General features: G+C 44.4%; 1 protein-coding gene across 1 annotated transcript in view; it reads right to left on the bottom strand.

Moving 5' to 3' along the window:
• ADCY2 (adenylate cyclase 2 (brain)) overlaps positions 1-13,952 on the bottom strand; it is a 403,615-nt gene that overhangs the window by 77,458 nt on the left and 312,205 nt on the right. The window contains exons 13-14 of the mRNA XM_006875344.1: positions 11,635-11,704; positions 8,422-8,519 (exon numbers count right to left, since the gene is read on the bottom strand). Coding sequence (XP_006875406.1) covers positions 8,422-8,519; positions 11,635-11,704 — 168 coding nt within the window. The remainder of the gene's footprint in view (positions 1-8,421; positions 8,520-11,634; positions 11,705-13,952) is intronic.

Below are 13,952 nucleotides of genomic sequence, written 5' to 3'. Positions count from 1 at the left end.
CCACCACAGAAAACTCGCAGCTGGTATCACACTGAAGGATAAGACAGTGAACATTTTCCGCTCTAAGATCAAAAAAAAAAAAGACAAGCATGGCTGCTCTTGCTACTTCACTTCAACAATACTTTAGACATTCAAGCCAGGACAAGCAGGTGAGGGAAGAAAACAAAAGACATCAAGATTGGAAAGGAAGAATGAACAACATCTACATTTGTTGCATCTGCCACTTGTCTGTCAGTTTGCATAGGAAAGCCAGACGATAAATCAAGGAGATCCACAAGAACAACTGATTCCTTTGAATTAATATGGTGATCTGTCAGAAGAATGAGCAGATCTGAACTGGAAGAATTACACCTAGAGTGTTCTTAGGAAGTGAGGATGGTGGGACTTGGTTTCTCATACCAGTCTCTGGACAAGCATATCCTGCTTTGTAAGTGGAGGGCCAGTGAAAACCAGAAAGACCCTCAGAGTGATGGACTGACGCCAACAGCTGCACCAGTGGGCTCGAACATAGCACCAATTGTGAGAAGACAGAGAAATAAGTAGGTTTCCTTTCTAATGCACATATATATGGTCGCTCTAAGTCAGAATTGAATAATGGCATCAAACAACATCAATAACTACATATTTGTTTCTCATGAGACCTGTGTACAGAAAAGTATGCTGACACCTGAGATGCAGACTCAAAGACTGCTGAGACTCTGGAGAACTCATTCAATCTGAGGACGTAAATGTTTGCAGACGTGGCATGTTGACAGCCTTGTTTACATGGATGTACCGTTCATTCCAATAATCAGAGAACAAGAAATTCTAGGAGGCATGGTGAAAGCTGGTCAAAAGCTCTTAATTATAACCATTTATCCTGCTTGTTCCAAACAAAATCATGTTCAGGTCCATTAAGCATCTCAAGATGTTTGTATAAATTAATCCACTTTAATTAACATCTTGCTGCAAAGCTGTTTGTTTTTAAGACAGAAGCAGAACTGATTTATACACACACCAAAAAGCACACCTGACGTCAGCAGGACACATTCTCCTCTTCAGGGATCATTCTTGACGTTGGCACTTTTAAGAAAGTGTATTGTGACGGCGTTTAGGGAGAAGATGATGCAAGGCGACCACGGTATTTCTCCTTTCTCGCTCTTCCCCCCTCCCACTCCTCATCTGTCACTCGTCATACTTGATGGCTCACATGTTGCTGTGATTCTGGCAGCTATGCCATGGGTATTTCAAATATCAGCAGGGTCACCCACGGTGGACAGGTTTCAGATGAGCTTTCAGACTAAGACAGACTAGGAAATATGAGAGACTTCCAAATATTTAGTCACTGAAAACCTCTGAATAGCAGTGGAACGCTGTCAGATAGCACCAGAATATGGAATATTGAAACATGATGGAGAGTACCAGAATGCTGGAAGATGAGCCCATCAGGTTAGAAGGCATTCAAAGTATGACTGGGGAAGAGCTGCCTCCTCACCGTGGGACTGACTTGGGATGAAGGGGTTGTGGTAAACTTAGAAAAAATTGGAAAAGGTCAAAAATGAAATGGAACGCATGAACATCAATATCTTAGGCATTGGTGAGCAGAAGTGGACTGGTATTGGCCATTTTTGAATCTGAAAATTGCATGGTTTACTCTGCCGGGACTGACACGTTAAAGAGGAATGGCGTCACATTCCTCATTAAAGAGAACAAATGAAGATCGGCCTTGAAGTACAGTGCTGTCTGTGATAGGCTAATAGCCACATGCCTACAAGGAAGACCAGATGTGGCACTGCGGGCTAATGCACGGGACTGCATGGTCAGTTTGAACCACAAGATCGGTGGTCCAAGCTCACCAGCCATTCCTCTGAAACCCCCTATACAGGGTCGCTATGAGTCGGAACCTACTCGACGGCACTTAACAGCAACAAGGAAGACCAGATACCACCACAACTATACAAATTACGCACCAACCACTAAAGCCAGTGTTGATGAAAGTGAAGAATTCTACCAACGTCTTCAGTCTGAAATTGATTAAATATGCATCAAGATGTATTGATAATCACTGGCAATTGGAATGCAAAGGTTGGAAGCAAAGAGAAAGGATCAATAGTTGGAAAGTATGGACTTAGTGATAGAAATGATGCTGAATTTCACAAGGCCAATGACTTTTTCAGTGCATATACCTTTTTTAAACATCATAAAAGACGACTATACACATGGACCTAACCAGATGGAATACACAGAAATCAAATTGACTCCATCTGTGGAAAGAGAAAGTGGGAAAGCTCCATATTATCACCCAAAACAAGGCCAGGGGCAGAGTGGGGAACAGACCACTGATTACTTATATGCAAGTTCAAACTGAAGTTGAAGAAAATGAAAACAAGTCCACAAGAGTCAAAATACAACATCGAACATATCCCACCTGAGTTTACAGATCATCTAAAGACAGATTAGATGCAGCAGCCACTGAGGACAGAAGACCAGAAGAGTTGTGGGATGGCATCAACAACATCATACAAGAAGAGAGCAAAAGGTCAGTAAGGGAGACAAAAAAGAAAGAAAAGGTCAAAACAGATGTTAGAAGAGACTCTGAAACTTGCTTTCCAGCAAAGAGATGATAAAGCAAATGGAAGAAGTGAGGAGGCACAAGAGCTGAATAGAAACTTAAAAAGGTCAGCTCAACAAAGTCAAATATTATAACGAAATGTGCAAGGACCTGGGATTGGAAAACCAAAAGGGAAGAACACACTCAGCTTTTCTCAAGCTGAGGGAACAGGCCTTGACTTACAATACTGACGGATTCTTCGGAGTCCTGGTGTGGCACTGTGGGTTACTGCACTGGACTGCAAAGTCGGTGGTTCACATTCACTAGCCGCTCCTTGGAAACCCTATACAGGGTCGCTATGGGTTGGAACCAACTCAACAGTACTTAACAACAACACCAACAACGAACAAAGTATTGAATGATGCAGAAAGCATCAAAAGAAGGCGGAAGAAATACCAAAGTCACTGTATCAAAAAGAAATGGTCTACGTTTAATCATTTCAAGAGCTAGCATATGATCAAGAGCCAGATACTGAAGGAAGAAGTCCCAGGTACAGTTAAGACATTGGCAAAGAACAAGGTTCCAGGAATGGATGGAATACAAAATCAAATCTTTCAGCAAACTGATGCGGCACACGAGGCACTCACTCATCTACACCAAGAAATTTGGAAGACAACTACCTGGCCGACTGATTGGCAGAGATCCATATAGGTGCCCATTCCAAAGAGAGGTGACCTAATGGAATGTGGAAATCATCAAACCATACCATTAGTAAGTATCTCATGCAAATCAAACTTGTTAATGATAATTCAAAGGCTGCTGCAAGAGTACATTGACAGAGAACAGCCAGAGGTTCAAGTCCGATTCAGACGAGGAGCCTGTGTAACGTTATTCATTGTCAGCAGGATGTGAATGCGGGATGTCATTGCTGACATCTGATGGGTCTTGACTGAAAGCAGAGGATACCAGAACGTGCTTTATTGCATCTAATCTGTCTTTAGATGATCCGTAAACTCAGGTGGGATATGTTCATTGTTGTGTTTTGACTCTTGTGGACTTGTTTTCAATTTTCTTCAACTTCAGTTTGAACTTGCTTTATTTATTTATACAATAAGGGCTTTATTGTCTGTATTTTATTGACTACACAAGCAAAGATTTTTGAATGAGCGGATCACGACAAACAAAGGACAACATTGTGGAGAGTAGGTATTCTGGAACACTTGGCCAAAAAAAGAAAAAAGGCCGACGCAGTGACAGCAGCAATCGGCTCATACGTAGCAAACCAGCGGGGTTGGAATAGCTCTGGCCAGTGTTTCCTTCCGTTGTGCATAGGGTTGCTATGAGTCGGTATTGATTCAATGGTGCCTAACAACAGCAACAACTTTCTTTCCCATTTTATGGCTTACAGGTGGTCCTGTCAGGGATGAGAGAGCACATGTGCTGACAGGGAGAAGCCAGTGGAAACATACATCCCCTCAGTAGGTCTAAAGATGAAGTTCAGGAGACACCCTTTCTATGGGAAAACAGGGCACAAATCCAGGTAACACTGAGTTCTGGTATATGTAGTTCTCTCTGCGAGTCCAAGAGGCCTTGGTGGCAATGAATAACAACATGGGACAACACTGAAGTCTTTCTCTGGGATTTCATTTCATGTAATGAATTTCATGTCTTCTCTTTCCCTGCCCTCACCTCTTCCCCACAAGGAATGATACAAGGTTTTCTTATGTTCACACTGCTAACATGGATGGTAAGATCTTTAAGGATGGAATGTTGAAAACTCGTTTTAAAGCAAGAGAATTTCAAAAGGAACAGAACTGTGTTCCAAAAGGCATCACAGTGTGAAGAGGAGAGCTGTTTTTAAATATTTATCACCATTACACTGCGGCGCTGTAGGATAAGTACTCGTCCACAGGGTCGGTTTTAACCACAAGACTGGCAGTTCAAATCCACCAGCTACTCCTTGGAAACCCTATTTGGGGTCTCTATGAGTCGGCACTGACTTAACAACACTTGACAACAACAGGACACTGATGGGAATTAGCAGCTTGGACACTTTCTGGACACTCAAAGGTCCCATGATGTGGGAAAGAACAAAGGAATCCCACGAGTGCTTGGATGAGTAAGTAAGCTTCTTCTTCATCATTGTTGGTGTTAGGTGTTGTCCAGTTGGATCCGACTGATAGCAGCCCTGTGGACAACAGAACGAACCAGTGTCCACTCCTGTGCTATCCTCACAGCTGTCATGTGTGAGCTGACTGTTGTTGGCACTGTGTCATTCCATCTCTGGGTGGTCTTCCTCTTTTTCACTGTCCTTCTCTAGGGACTGATACACTATTGACAACATGTCCTAAGTCTGAGAGACACAGTCTCGCTATTATGGGTCTAAGGAGCATTTTGGCTTCAACACAGATTTGTTTGTTCTTCCAGATGTCGTAGTACTATCAATATTCTTCTCCTATGCCATAATTCGTGCTTGCTGAAAGTGAAGAGGACTTGAAACATTTACTTATGAAGATCAAAGAGCACAGCCTTCGATATGGATTACATCTCAATGTCAAGAAAACAAAAATCCTCACCACTGGACCAATAAACAACATTCTTATCAATGGAGAAAAGACTGAGGTTGTCAAGGACTTCATTCTTCTTGGATCAACTATCAACACTCGCGGAAGCAGCAGTCAAGAGATCAGACGACGTATTGCACTGGGCAAATCTGCTGCACAGGAACTTTTTAAAGCATTGAAGAGCAGAGATGTCAGCTTGAGGACTAAGGTGCGCCTGACCCAGGCCATTGTGTTTTCAATAGCCTCATATGGATGCGAAAGCTGGACAGTGAATAAGGAAGATCATAGAAGAATTGATGCCTTTGAGTTGTGGTGTTGGAGGAGAATACTGAAAGTGCCATGGACTGCCAGAAGAACCAATAGATCTGTTTTGGAAGAAGTGCAGCCAGAGTACTCCTTGGAGGCCAGGATGGCTAAGCTTCGTCTCTCCTACTTTGGACATGTAGTCCGGAGGAAACAATCGTTGGAGAAGGATGTCATGCTGGGTAGGGTGGAGGGTCAGAGAAAAAGAGGAAGACCCCCAACGAGATGGATCAGCCAGGTGGCATCATTGATGGACTCAGGTGTGGCAGCGGTAGTGAGGTTGGCCCAGGATCGGACATTGTTTCGTTCTGCTGTGCATGGGGTCGCTATGAGTCGGTTCCAACTCGATGGCACCTGACAACAACAACAACATGCCATAATTCTAATGCATCGATTCTTCTCCAGACTTCTTTATTGACTATCCAACTTTCACATGCATGAAGTGATTGAAATATCATGGCTTGGGTCCGGCATCCCTTACTCCTCAAAAAGACATCTTTGCTCTTTACCCCTTTAAAGAGGGCTTTTGCAGCAGACTTGCCTGATGTAATATGTCCTTTGATTTCTTGACTGCTGCTTCCATGAGCGCTGTGAATTTAAGCAGAATGAAGTCTTTGACAACTTCAATCTTTTCTCCATTTATCATGGTGTTACTTACTGGTCCAGTGGTGAGGATTTTTATTTTCTTTACCATGAGGTGCAACCCATGCTGAAGGCTGTGGTCTTGATCTTCATCAGTATTTGAAGTCCTCTTTGTTTCCAGCAAGCAAGGTTGTATCATCTGCATTTCACAGGTTGTTAATAATCCCAGTGCCTGCTTATCATATAGTCTGTTATAATCCCCAAACGTGAATACTTTTGCACAGCCAATAAAGCTAATACAAATCTTCCTGGTATTCTCTGCTTTCAGCCAAGATCCATCTGATGCCAGCAATGATATCCCACATTCATGTCCTATTCTATATTCAGCTTGAATTTCTGGCAGATCCCTGTCAATATACGACTGAACCATTCTTAAATCATCCTCAGCAACCAACTAGAAGACATTTATATTTGTGTGCATTCCAAAGAAAGGCAACCCAACAGCCTGAGGAAATTATGAAACAGTATCATTAATATCACACAGAAGCCAGATTTTGCTGAAGATAACTATAAAACAATTATAACAGCACACTGACAGAGCTGTCAGAAATTCAAGCTAGATTTAGAAGACAATATGGAATGGGGGGGATCACTGCTGATGTCAGATGGTTTTTAGCTGAAAGCAGAGAATCCCAGAAAGATGTTTGTTGTTGTTAAGTTCCGTGGAGTTGGTTCTGACTCATAGTAACCCTCTCTAGGGTTTCTGGGGAGTGACTGGTGGGTTTGAACCACCGATCTTATAGTTAGCAGTCCAGGGCTTTGGATAGGACCCCAGAAAGCAGTGTACTTATGTTTTATTGACCATGCAAGCTTGCTTGTAGAAAGCAAAGACGATCTGCAGCACTTGCTGATGAAGATCAAAGAATAATGTCATCACCATAAATTACAACGTAAATCCTCACAGCTGGGCCAATAAGAAATGGAGAAAAGATTGAAGTTGTCAAGGATTTCCTATGTTGGAACCACAATCAATGATCATGGAAGTAGCAGTCACGGAACCAAAGGACACATTGCACTGGGCAAAGATGGGTGCCCTGTTTTGACACTTGTTTTAAGTGTTAAAGAGCAAAGCTGTCACTTTGAGGACTACGGTATGCTTGACTCAAGCCATAGTATTTTCAGTTTCCTCAGACACTTGCGAGAGCTTGACAATGAATAAGGAATATAGGAGGAGAACTGATACATTTGAATTATGGCGTGGGCAAAGAATATTAAACGGACTATGGACTACAAGAACAAGAAATGAGTGGATGTGGGAAGAAGTACAGCCCAGAGTCTGGTGAGACTTTGTCTAACACAGACTTCGGACCTGTCACCAGGAGGGCGCACTCCCTGCGAAGAAGAGCATGCCTGGTCAAAGACTAAGTTCCTTGATAAGATGAATTGGCACACTGGCTGTACCAAGGGGCTCAAACATGGCAACAATTGTGAGCCACGGGCATGACTGGGCAGTGTTTTGTTCTGTCGTGCATACGGCCGCTCTGGATTGGAGCAGACCCAAGGATATCTAGTAGCAACAACAAAGTGAGGGACAAAAACGAAGGGAGAAGACTAATGTAACACGAGATACGAGACTGGCAGGGGCAATGCAGCTCTTGAAATGCCATCTGCTTGTTAGAGGAGGCAGAGGCATACTCTGAGTTCCCTAACAGCCTGTGCAAAGAGTGAAACACAACCAGGCACAGGCTTGACTGTGCCATATTAAAGAACACAATCATTATTGAGGTGCTGATGCAAAGGTGGAAGTTCAATTTCTCTCAGAGTCACCTTGGAAGACAACTCTGGTGACACACTTCTAGGACACCCTACGGAACACAAGTCTACACTGTCATACACAGGGTCACCCGAGTCAGAAGTCATGTGATGGCAGCTTCCACACCAAACACCAGATATGTCTGTCCCGAATAGTCTCTGGTGAGCTGTTCTTTCTCTTTGAAGCTTTATTGGGTCAAGTTTTATAGATTTGCTATTCGAATAATATAGGAGACCAAGGATGAATGCTTTATCTCTAATTAGTATTTTTTGATATTCCTAAAATCTGAATCGGAGTCCTGGTGTGGCACTGTGGGCTAATGCGTCAGACTGCAAAGATGTTTGAGCTGCAAGGTCGGCAGTTCAAGCTCACCTGCTTATCCTTGGAAACCCTACACAGGGTCGCTATGGGTCGGAATCAACTCGATGACACTCCACAACAACAACATCTGAATCGGCATGTCTACCTTGAGAACCCAGTGTCACCATGCGTATCTTTTGAGAACATCAGTTAGTCTCTGCTGTGACATACTAGATGGTCCCTCAGTTTGGGGTCCCTCAAAGTGAACCACTCCCATCCACCACTGTGGTAAAGTGGGTGGCTGTTTCCATGGGAACCGGCACACTTACTTGGGTAGCACGAGGATCTGCACGAGGAAGATGCAGCAGAAGATGAAGCAAGCACAGGTCACGTAGTACTTGAACGCCGGCAGGGCGGTGGCTCGGTACTAGAGGGGAGGGAGACAAAGCAGCAATGAGAGTTCCTTCAGGAAGCTGTTGGGCTGCACTGAGGATACCCCCAGACCCACTGCCATCGAGCTGAATCAGCCCACAGTGACGCTACAGGACAGAGGAGAACCATTCCCTAGGGCTTCCAAACCGGTCATTGTTACCAAAGTAGCTCTCTCACCTTTGTTCTGCAGAATGGCTGGTGAGTTTGAACTCCCAACAGTTACCCACTGACTCTTCAGGATGTCTTGCTAGGACACAGCATGTGGGCAAACTGTGGCTACCACTGAGGGGGAGGTTTCCTCTTCTAGTTACACATTTTATGAGTGGAACTGGTCCAAGGGCCACTGAGATGCCACTGACACCTGATGTCATGGGGAGAAGGTCATGGGGAGACCATCAAAATGATTGAATGAACGGAAGGCTCAGTGGACTGGTCAGGCGCCCTCCGAGCATGTGTGGGAAAGACATGGCTTTTCACACGATAACACAGTGCTTTGGAGTAATTGTGAGGACATTCCTGGACATTGATCTACTTTTCAGCCTCATGCTACTGCTCCTAAGAGTGCTGGATCCAGCTTCCAGGCAGGGAAGGCTAGGGCTTTGGTCTAGGTCTGTGGTCATCCCGCTTGCTTCTCTGAGCCCTAGCTGATGGACGCTTCTCTCTTGTGGCCAGCAGACTCAGCAGGAGTCACACGACAGTGCTTACTGCCCAGGACAGGACAGTAGGGTGTCTGCCTGGGCTGCACTCCAGGTGGGAGTGAGGAAGACCTCAATGACAGCACCCTCCCCGCTCCTATAATCCTCACCACACCCAACAGCAACAACAAGGCTCTCTCCGGTTTTGGGTAAGGAAAGTCTTTCGGAGAATCTTTGCGTACCACACTCGGGAGATGGCATGAGCTCATTATTAACCGTCTGCTGGCTGGGAAGGGTCAGCTCGAGAACAGTAGGCTCTCGGGGAGGGTCAGCCCATGGGGGATGGTCAGTAGGTGGTGGAGTAGGTTCCAGATCGACAGGCTGTGGACACTATGCTCCCAGTCCTGGCAGGAAATGGACTCAACTGGACAGTGACCCAGTGAAATGGAAGGAGAGAGCATTTTATAGATAATCCCACGGGGTCCTCCTGGAAACCCCGGCCAGCTGCATTAGAGACTTTTGCCCAGACCGCTTCCCAAGCTCCAAGGAGACATTTGCATCCCGGGCTCCAGCGTAGGAGCTCTGAGAGCTGCTCTCTCCTTTAGGGGTTCGCTCCCTTCCTGCTTCCTGTGCCTTTCCCAGTGGCCTGCAGAGCAGTCAGGACAGACATCAATGGTCATCTCTGTGCTCGCTAACATTTGCCTCAGAACCGGCCTCTGCAAACATGGATCCACAAAAGCAGGAACAAGAGCTACATTTTTGGATGACCACCTTTCTGCTTACTAGAAATTCTTGGTGACTTTTGTGACTTAATAGAATAATTTACATGCAAACGAAGAACGTATGCTAGCCGGATGGCTGCAACGTGATGGTTATAGTTGAGCACATATAATGCATGCATGATACAGCTTCCTGCAAACCACACAGCTGTGCACATCAGTTTCCTATGCATGCAAGGTGCATTCTATACACCTGAAGTATCTTTCTCCATTTCTCCAGGATGTGGTACAGAGATACCAATAGGAAGTGGTGGTTGTTGGTGTGAAGTGCCGTGGAGTCAATTCCCACCCATAGCAACTCTGGATAGGGTTTCCAAGGAGCAGCTGGTGAGCTTGAACCCTCGACCTTGCAGTTCAAATAACTTTGCAGTCTGACGCATTTGCCCACAGTGTGGTACTGAGGTTTCAATGTATAACAGTGGAGGCGGATGAGAGGCTGCAACCTGACATTTAAACAGTAACGAGACATTCACACTTGTCAAAGTAATGCAAGACTAAGGCAGCCACTGGGATAAATGCCACTTCAATTTGAGATGCCATCTCTCTCAGAGCCCTTTACTCCGAAGCAGACAACCGCAAGTACAAAGGAAGGCCTTAATGTAATGGTAGAATGTAACATTGATGAGGTTTAGAAGGAATTAGGATAGTCAACATTTCCATAGAACAGTGAACTGAAAGATCTCCACAGAATTATTAATACCTGGGACAGCTGCCACAAATGGACAGTTTCTGTTCAAAGCCAGTCTATAATTACGTGGCTGGACGGTGGGAAACATTTCCAGTTCTTGTGTCTTTTCTCTTCAGCACTAAAACCCAAGGCAAATGACCGACGGCTGACCTAGAACTATTGTCCTCTCAGTGTAATTACTTAATTCGTTTGAGCAAACCCAGGTCAAGTTTGACATGTATAGACGAATTTCTGATGTGTTTATTTGTGCCTCAGTTGGCTCTTATCCCAGGAGATATAAATGCCAAGGATTAACATCCAACACAGCGTAAAAGTTTGGGTTTCTCATTTTCCCAAACTGGTGCCGAATATATGTCTCAGGATTTTTTTTTTTGGTTTTGGTCAAAAAGTTATTTGTGGAAAGATGCTGTGAATGTATCAGGGAGGATGTTATTTTCTTTTGAAACCTTCTCTCAGACAATTCCACACTGAGTATGCACATCTTCCCTCTGGACCTACCCCTAAACCCCCTTCCTCTCAGGCACTTTACAGATCTTTACTGCCAGGCGTGTGAGGTGTGGAAGTTGGCCCAAGAGAGAAAACTCAGTACTGAATACAACACATCCGGGACAAACCAATGAAAGATGAAAGGAATGTGGATACAGCTATTGTTTTGGTTAGGTGCTGTCAATGGACCACAAGGTCGGTGGTTCAAACCTACCAGCTGCTCCTCAGAAACCCTAGACAGGGTTGCCATGCGTCAGAACAGAGTCGACGGCACTTAACAACAACAACAACGCACAACAGACGTGAACACCGCCAGGTCCTTCGCATCCTCACAATGGTTGTTACGTTTGAGCTCACTGAATAGTTGTTCTAATTGTTGTTGTTGTTGTTGTGAGGTGTTGTCATTTATAGGACTGCATGCAAAACAAATAGAAACAGGAACACAGTCTCACAACAGGACGTTAAAATTTCACGTAAAACAGCTCACGAACACCAGTCGATTCTGAAGAAGATATGACTTACTTCTTTTTCGAGTATTTTATTGTAGAAAAACAGCGTGATTCTTTGAATGTCTTCAGATTTGAGCCACTGCCTGGGAATCAAAAGAAAAGATACATCGTGAAACAAAACTTCCAATCAAACACGTGGAATCACCTCTTTACTTTATCACATTTTTTTTTTTTTTCTTTAAAAATAAATGACATTCTTCTGTCTTTTTTTTGGAAAAGCTAGAATGCCAACAAGTGGATGCAGACTCCATTTACTGCCATCTCCGTGTCTGTAAATGTGATCTTCATATCACTCGCTGCCCTCCTTGGAGAATCGGACATTACGAAGCAATGCTCAGGCAAATCTAATCTCAAGTTCTCCAAGCCCAGGAACTCAGGAGACACATCATCAAAGGGGTCCAGCTCTCTGCTCCCTTTATTCCCGGTGGTTAGCTGATATCCCTGAAGGAGCAGGGCTGTGGAGAAGCATTGTGGACCTCACCAGCAGGCCCACACAGAGTACCCAAACCACAGTGTCTGCAGACTCTGGGTGAGAAGGTTGACCGAAAATACATTGGCTACCAATTTTTTCCAGTTCTTCAAAATACTGTTTCTTGAAACACACTCAATACTGTGGCCAAACAAACGTAAACATATACATGCAAAAGTGCTGTGCATATACATGCAAAGAAAAATGATAGAGAAGTACGCATTCCTGCACACTGGCGAGCGGGCTCTCAGAAGCCTGCTAGAAGGAACGCAATTAGAGAAAGCTGAAAGGCATAGCTTTTCACTATGGGGGTTTCTGTCCGTGCTAAAGGGCGACACCTGGCGTCTGGCGAAGCTTGCTGTGCGCAATCACACCTTCATGAACCGAGGTGAAGTGAAACAGGAAGACACACATGTTTATATCGATGAGTACAGTAACAGAAGAAGAAATGCTAATCGTTATATCTAGAAAAATGTCTAGAAATGGATACCAAATTAGTTGTTTGGGTCAGAAATCACAGAGGAATTTATGTTTGGTGGCGGTAGTGCACTGTGGAGTTGGTTCCAACTCACAGCGACCCTGCACAGGGTTTTCCAGGCTGCAAATTCTTTACGGGAGCAGAAAGTCTCCTCTTTCTCCCTAGGAACAGCTGCTAGTTTCAAACTGCCAACCTCGAGGTTAGCAGTGTGACTCGTAACCACTACGCTACCAGAGAGCCTTATGTTTGCATCCCTAATTTTTCTTAAATACCTTTGTCTTTTAAAATAGAAGAACCAAAGAGCATGTATACTCACACAAACGTGCATCTGCTAAACAAATGCTTGACAGTTTAACCAACAGCTGCTGCTCAGAAACCCTAGGCAGGTCGCTATGAGTCAGAATCGACTCGACGGCACTTAACAATGATATATCTCTACCTTGATATTTGTCTTTCTATAATCCACATTTGCTGAGATGATCCAAACTCATAGTGACCCAAACAGGACAGAGGAGAATTGCCCAAGAGGTTTCCGAGACTGTAATATGGTAACGTTACCTCTCCTTTCTCCCACAGACTCAACAGTGGATTCCAGCCACCAACCTTTCAGTTACTCTGAGAGCTTCATCACGGCACCTCCAGGTCGATACATAGACACAGACATGGATCTACGTTGTTAGGTGCAGCTGAGTCGGTTCTGACTCATAGCGACCCCTATGCACAACAGAACGAAACACTGCCGGATCCTACGCCCACCTCACAATTCCTGTGCTCGAGCCCATTGCTGAAAATATTCTGGCGCTATTCAAAATGTTTTCATATATATGAGTATATGAGGGGGCTTCAAAAAGTTCAAGGAAAGATAGAACAGAAAGATAAGGGATTTTTTTCCATGAACTTTTTGAAGTGCCCTTGTGTATCTCTATCTATCTATCTGTCTATCTGTCTGTCTGTCTGTCTTTTGTTGTTGATAAGTGCCATCGAGTTGGTACTGACTCATAGTGACCCTGTATAGGGTTTACAAGGAGTGGCTGGTGAGCCTGAACCGCCAACCTTGAGGTTCAAAACAAACTTGCAGTCCAGCGCATTAATCCACAGCATCACACCAGGACTCCTGTATACATATAGCTTATATAGATACAGATATGGATATATGTTGTTAGCAGCAGTTGAGGCAGTTCTGACTCATAGTAACCCTATATACAGCAGAATGAAACACTGCTCAGTCCAGTGCCAAGCTCACAATCGTTGCCATGCTTAAGCCCAATGCCGCTGCCATTGTGCCAATCCATTTCATTGGAAGGGTTTTTCTCCTTCTTGTTGACCCTCTAGTTTACCAAGCATGATGTCCTTCTCCAGGGCCTGATCCCTCCTGATAGTAAGT

Source organism: Chrysochloris asiatica, unplaced genomic scaffold, assembly GCF_000296735.1.
Source record: "Chrysochloris asiatica unplaced genomic scaffold, ChrAsi1.0 scaffold00321, whole genome shotgun sequence".
Lineage (NCBI taxonomy): Eukaryota > Metazoa > Chordata > Mammalia > Afrosoricida > Chrysochloridae > Chrysochloris > Chrysochloris asiatica.
The sequence above is the reverse complement of the archived record's forward strand: the minus strand, read 5'-3'. Positions and strand labels throughout refer to the sequence as shown.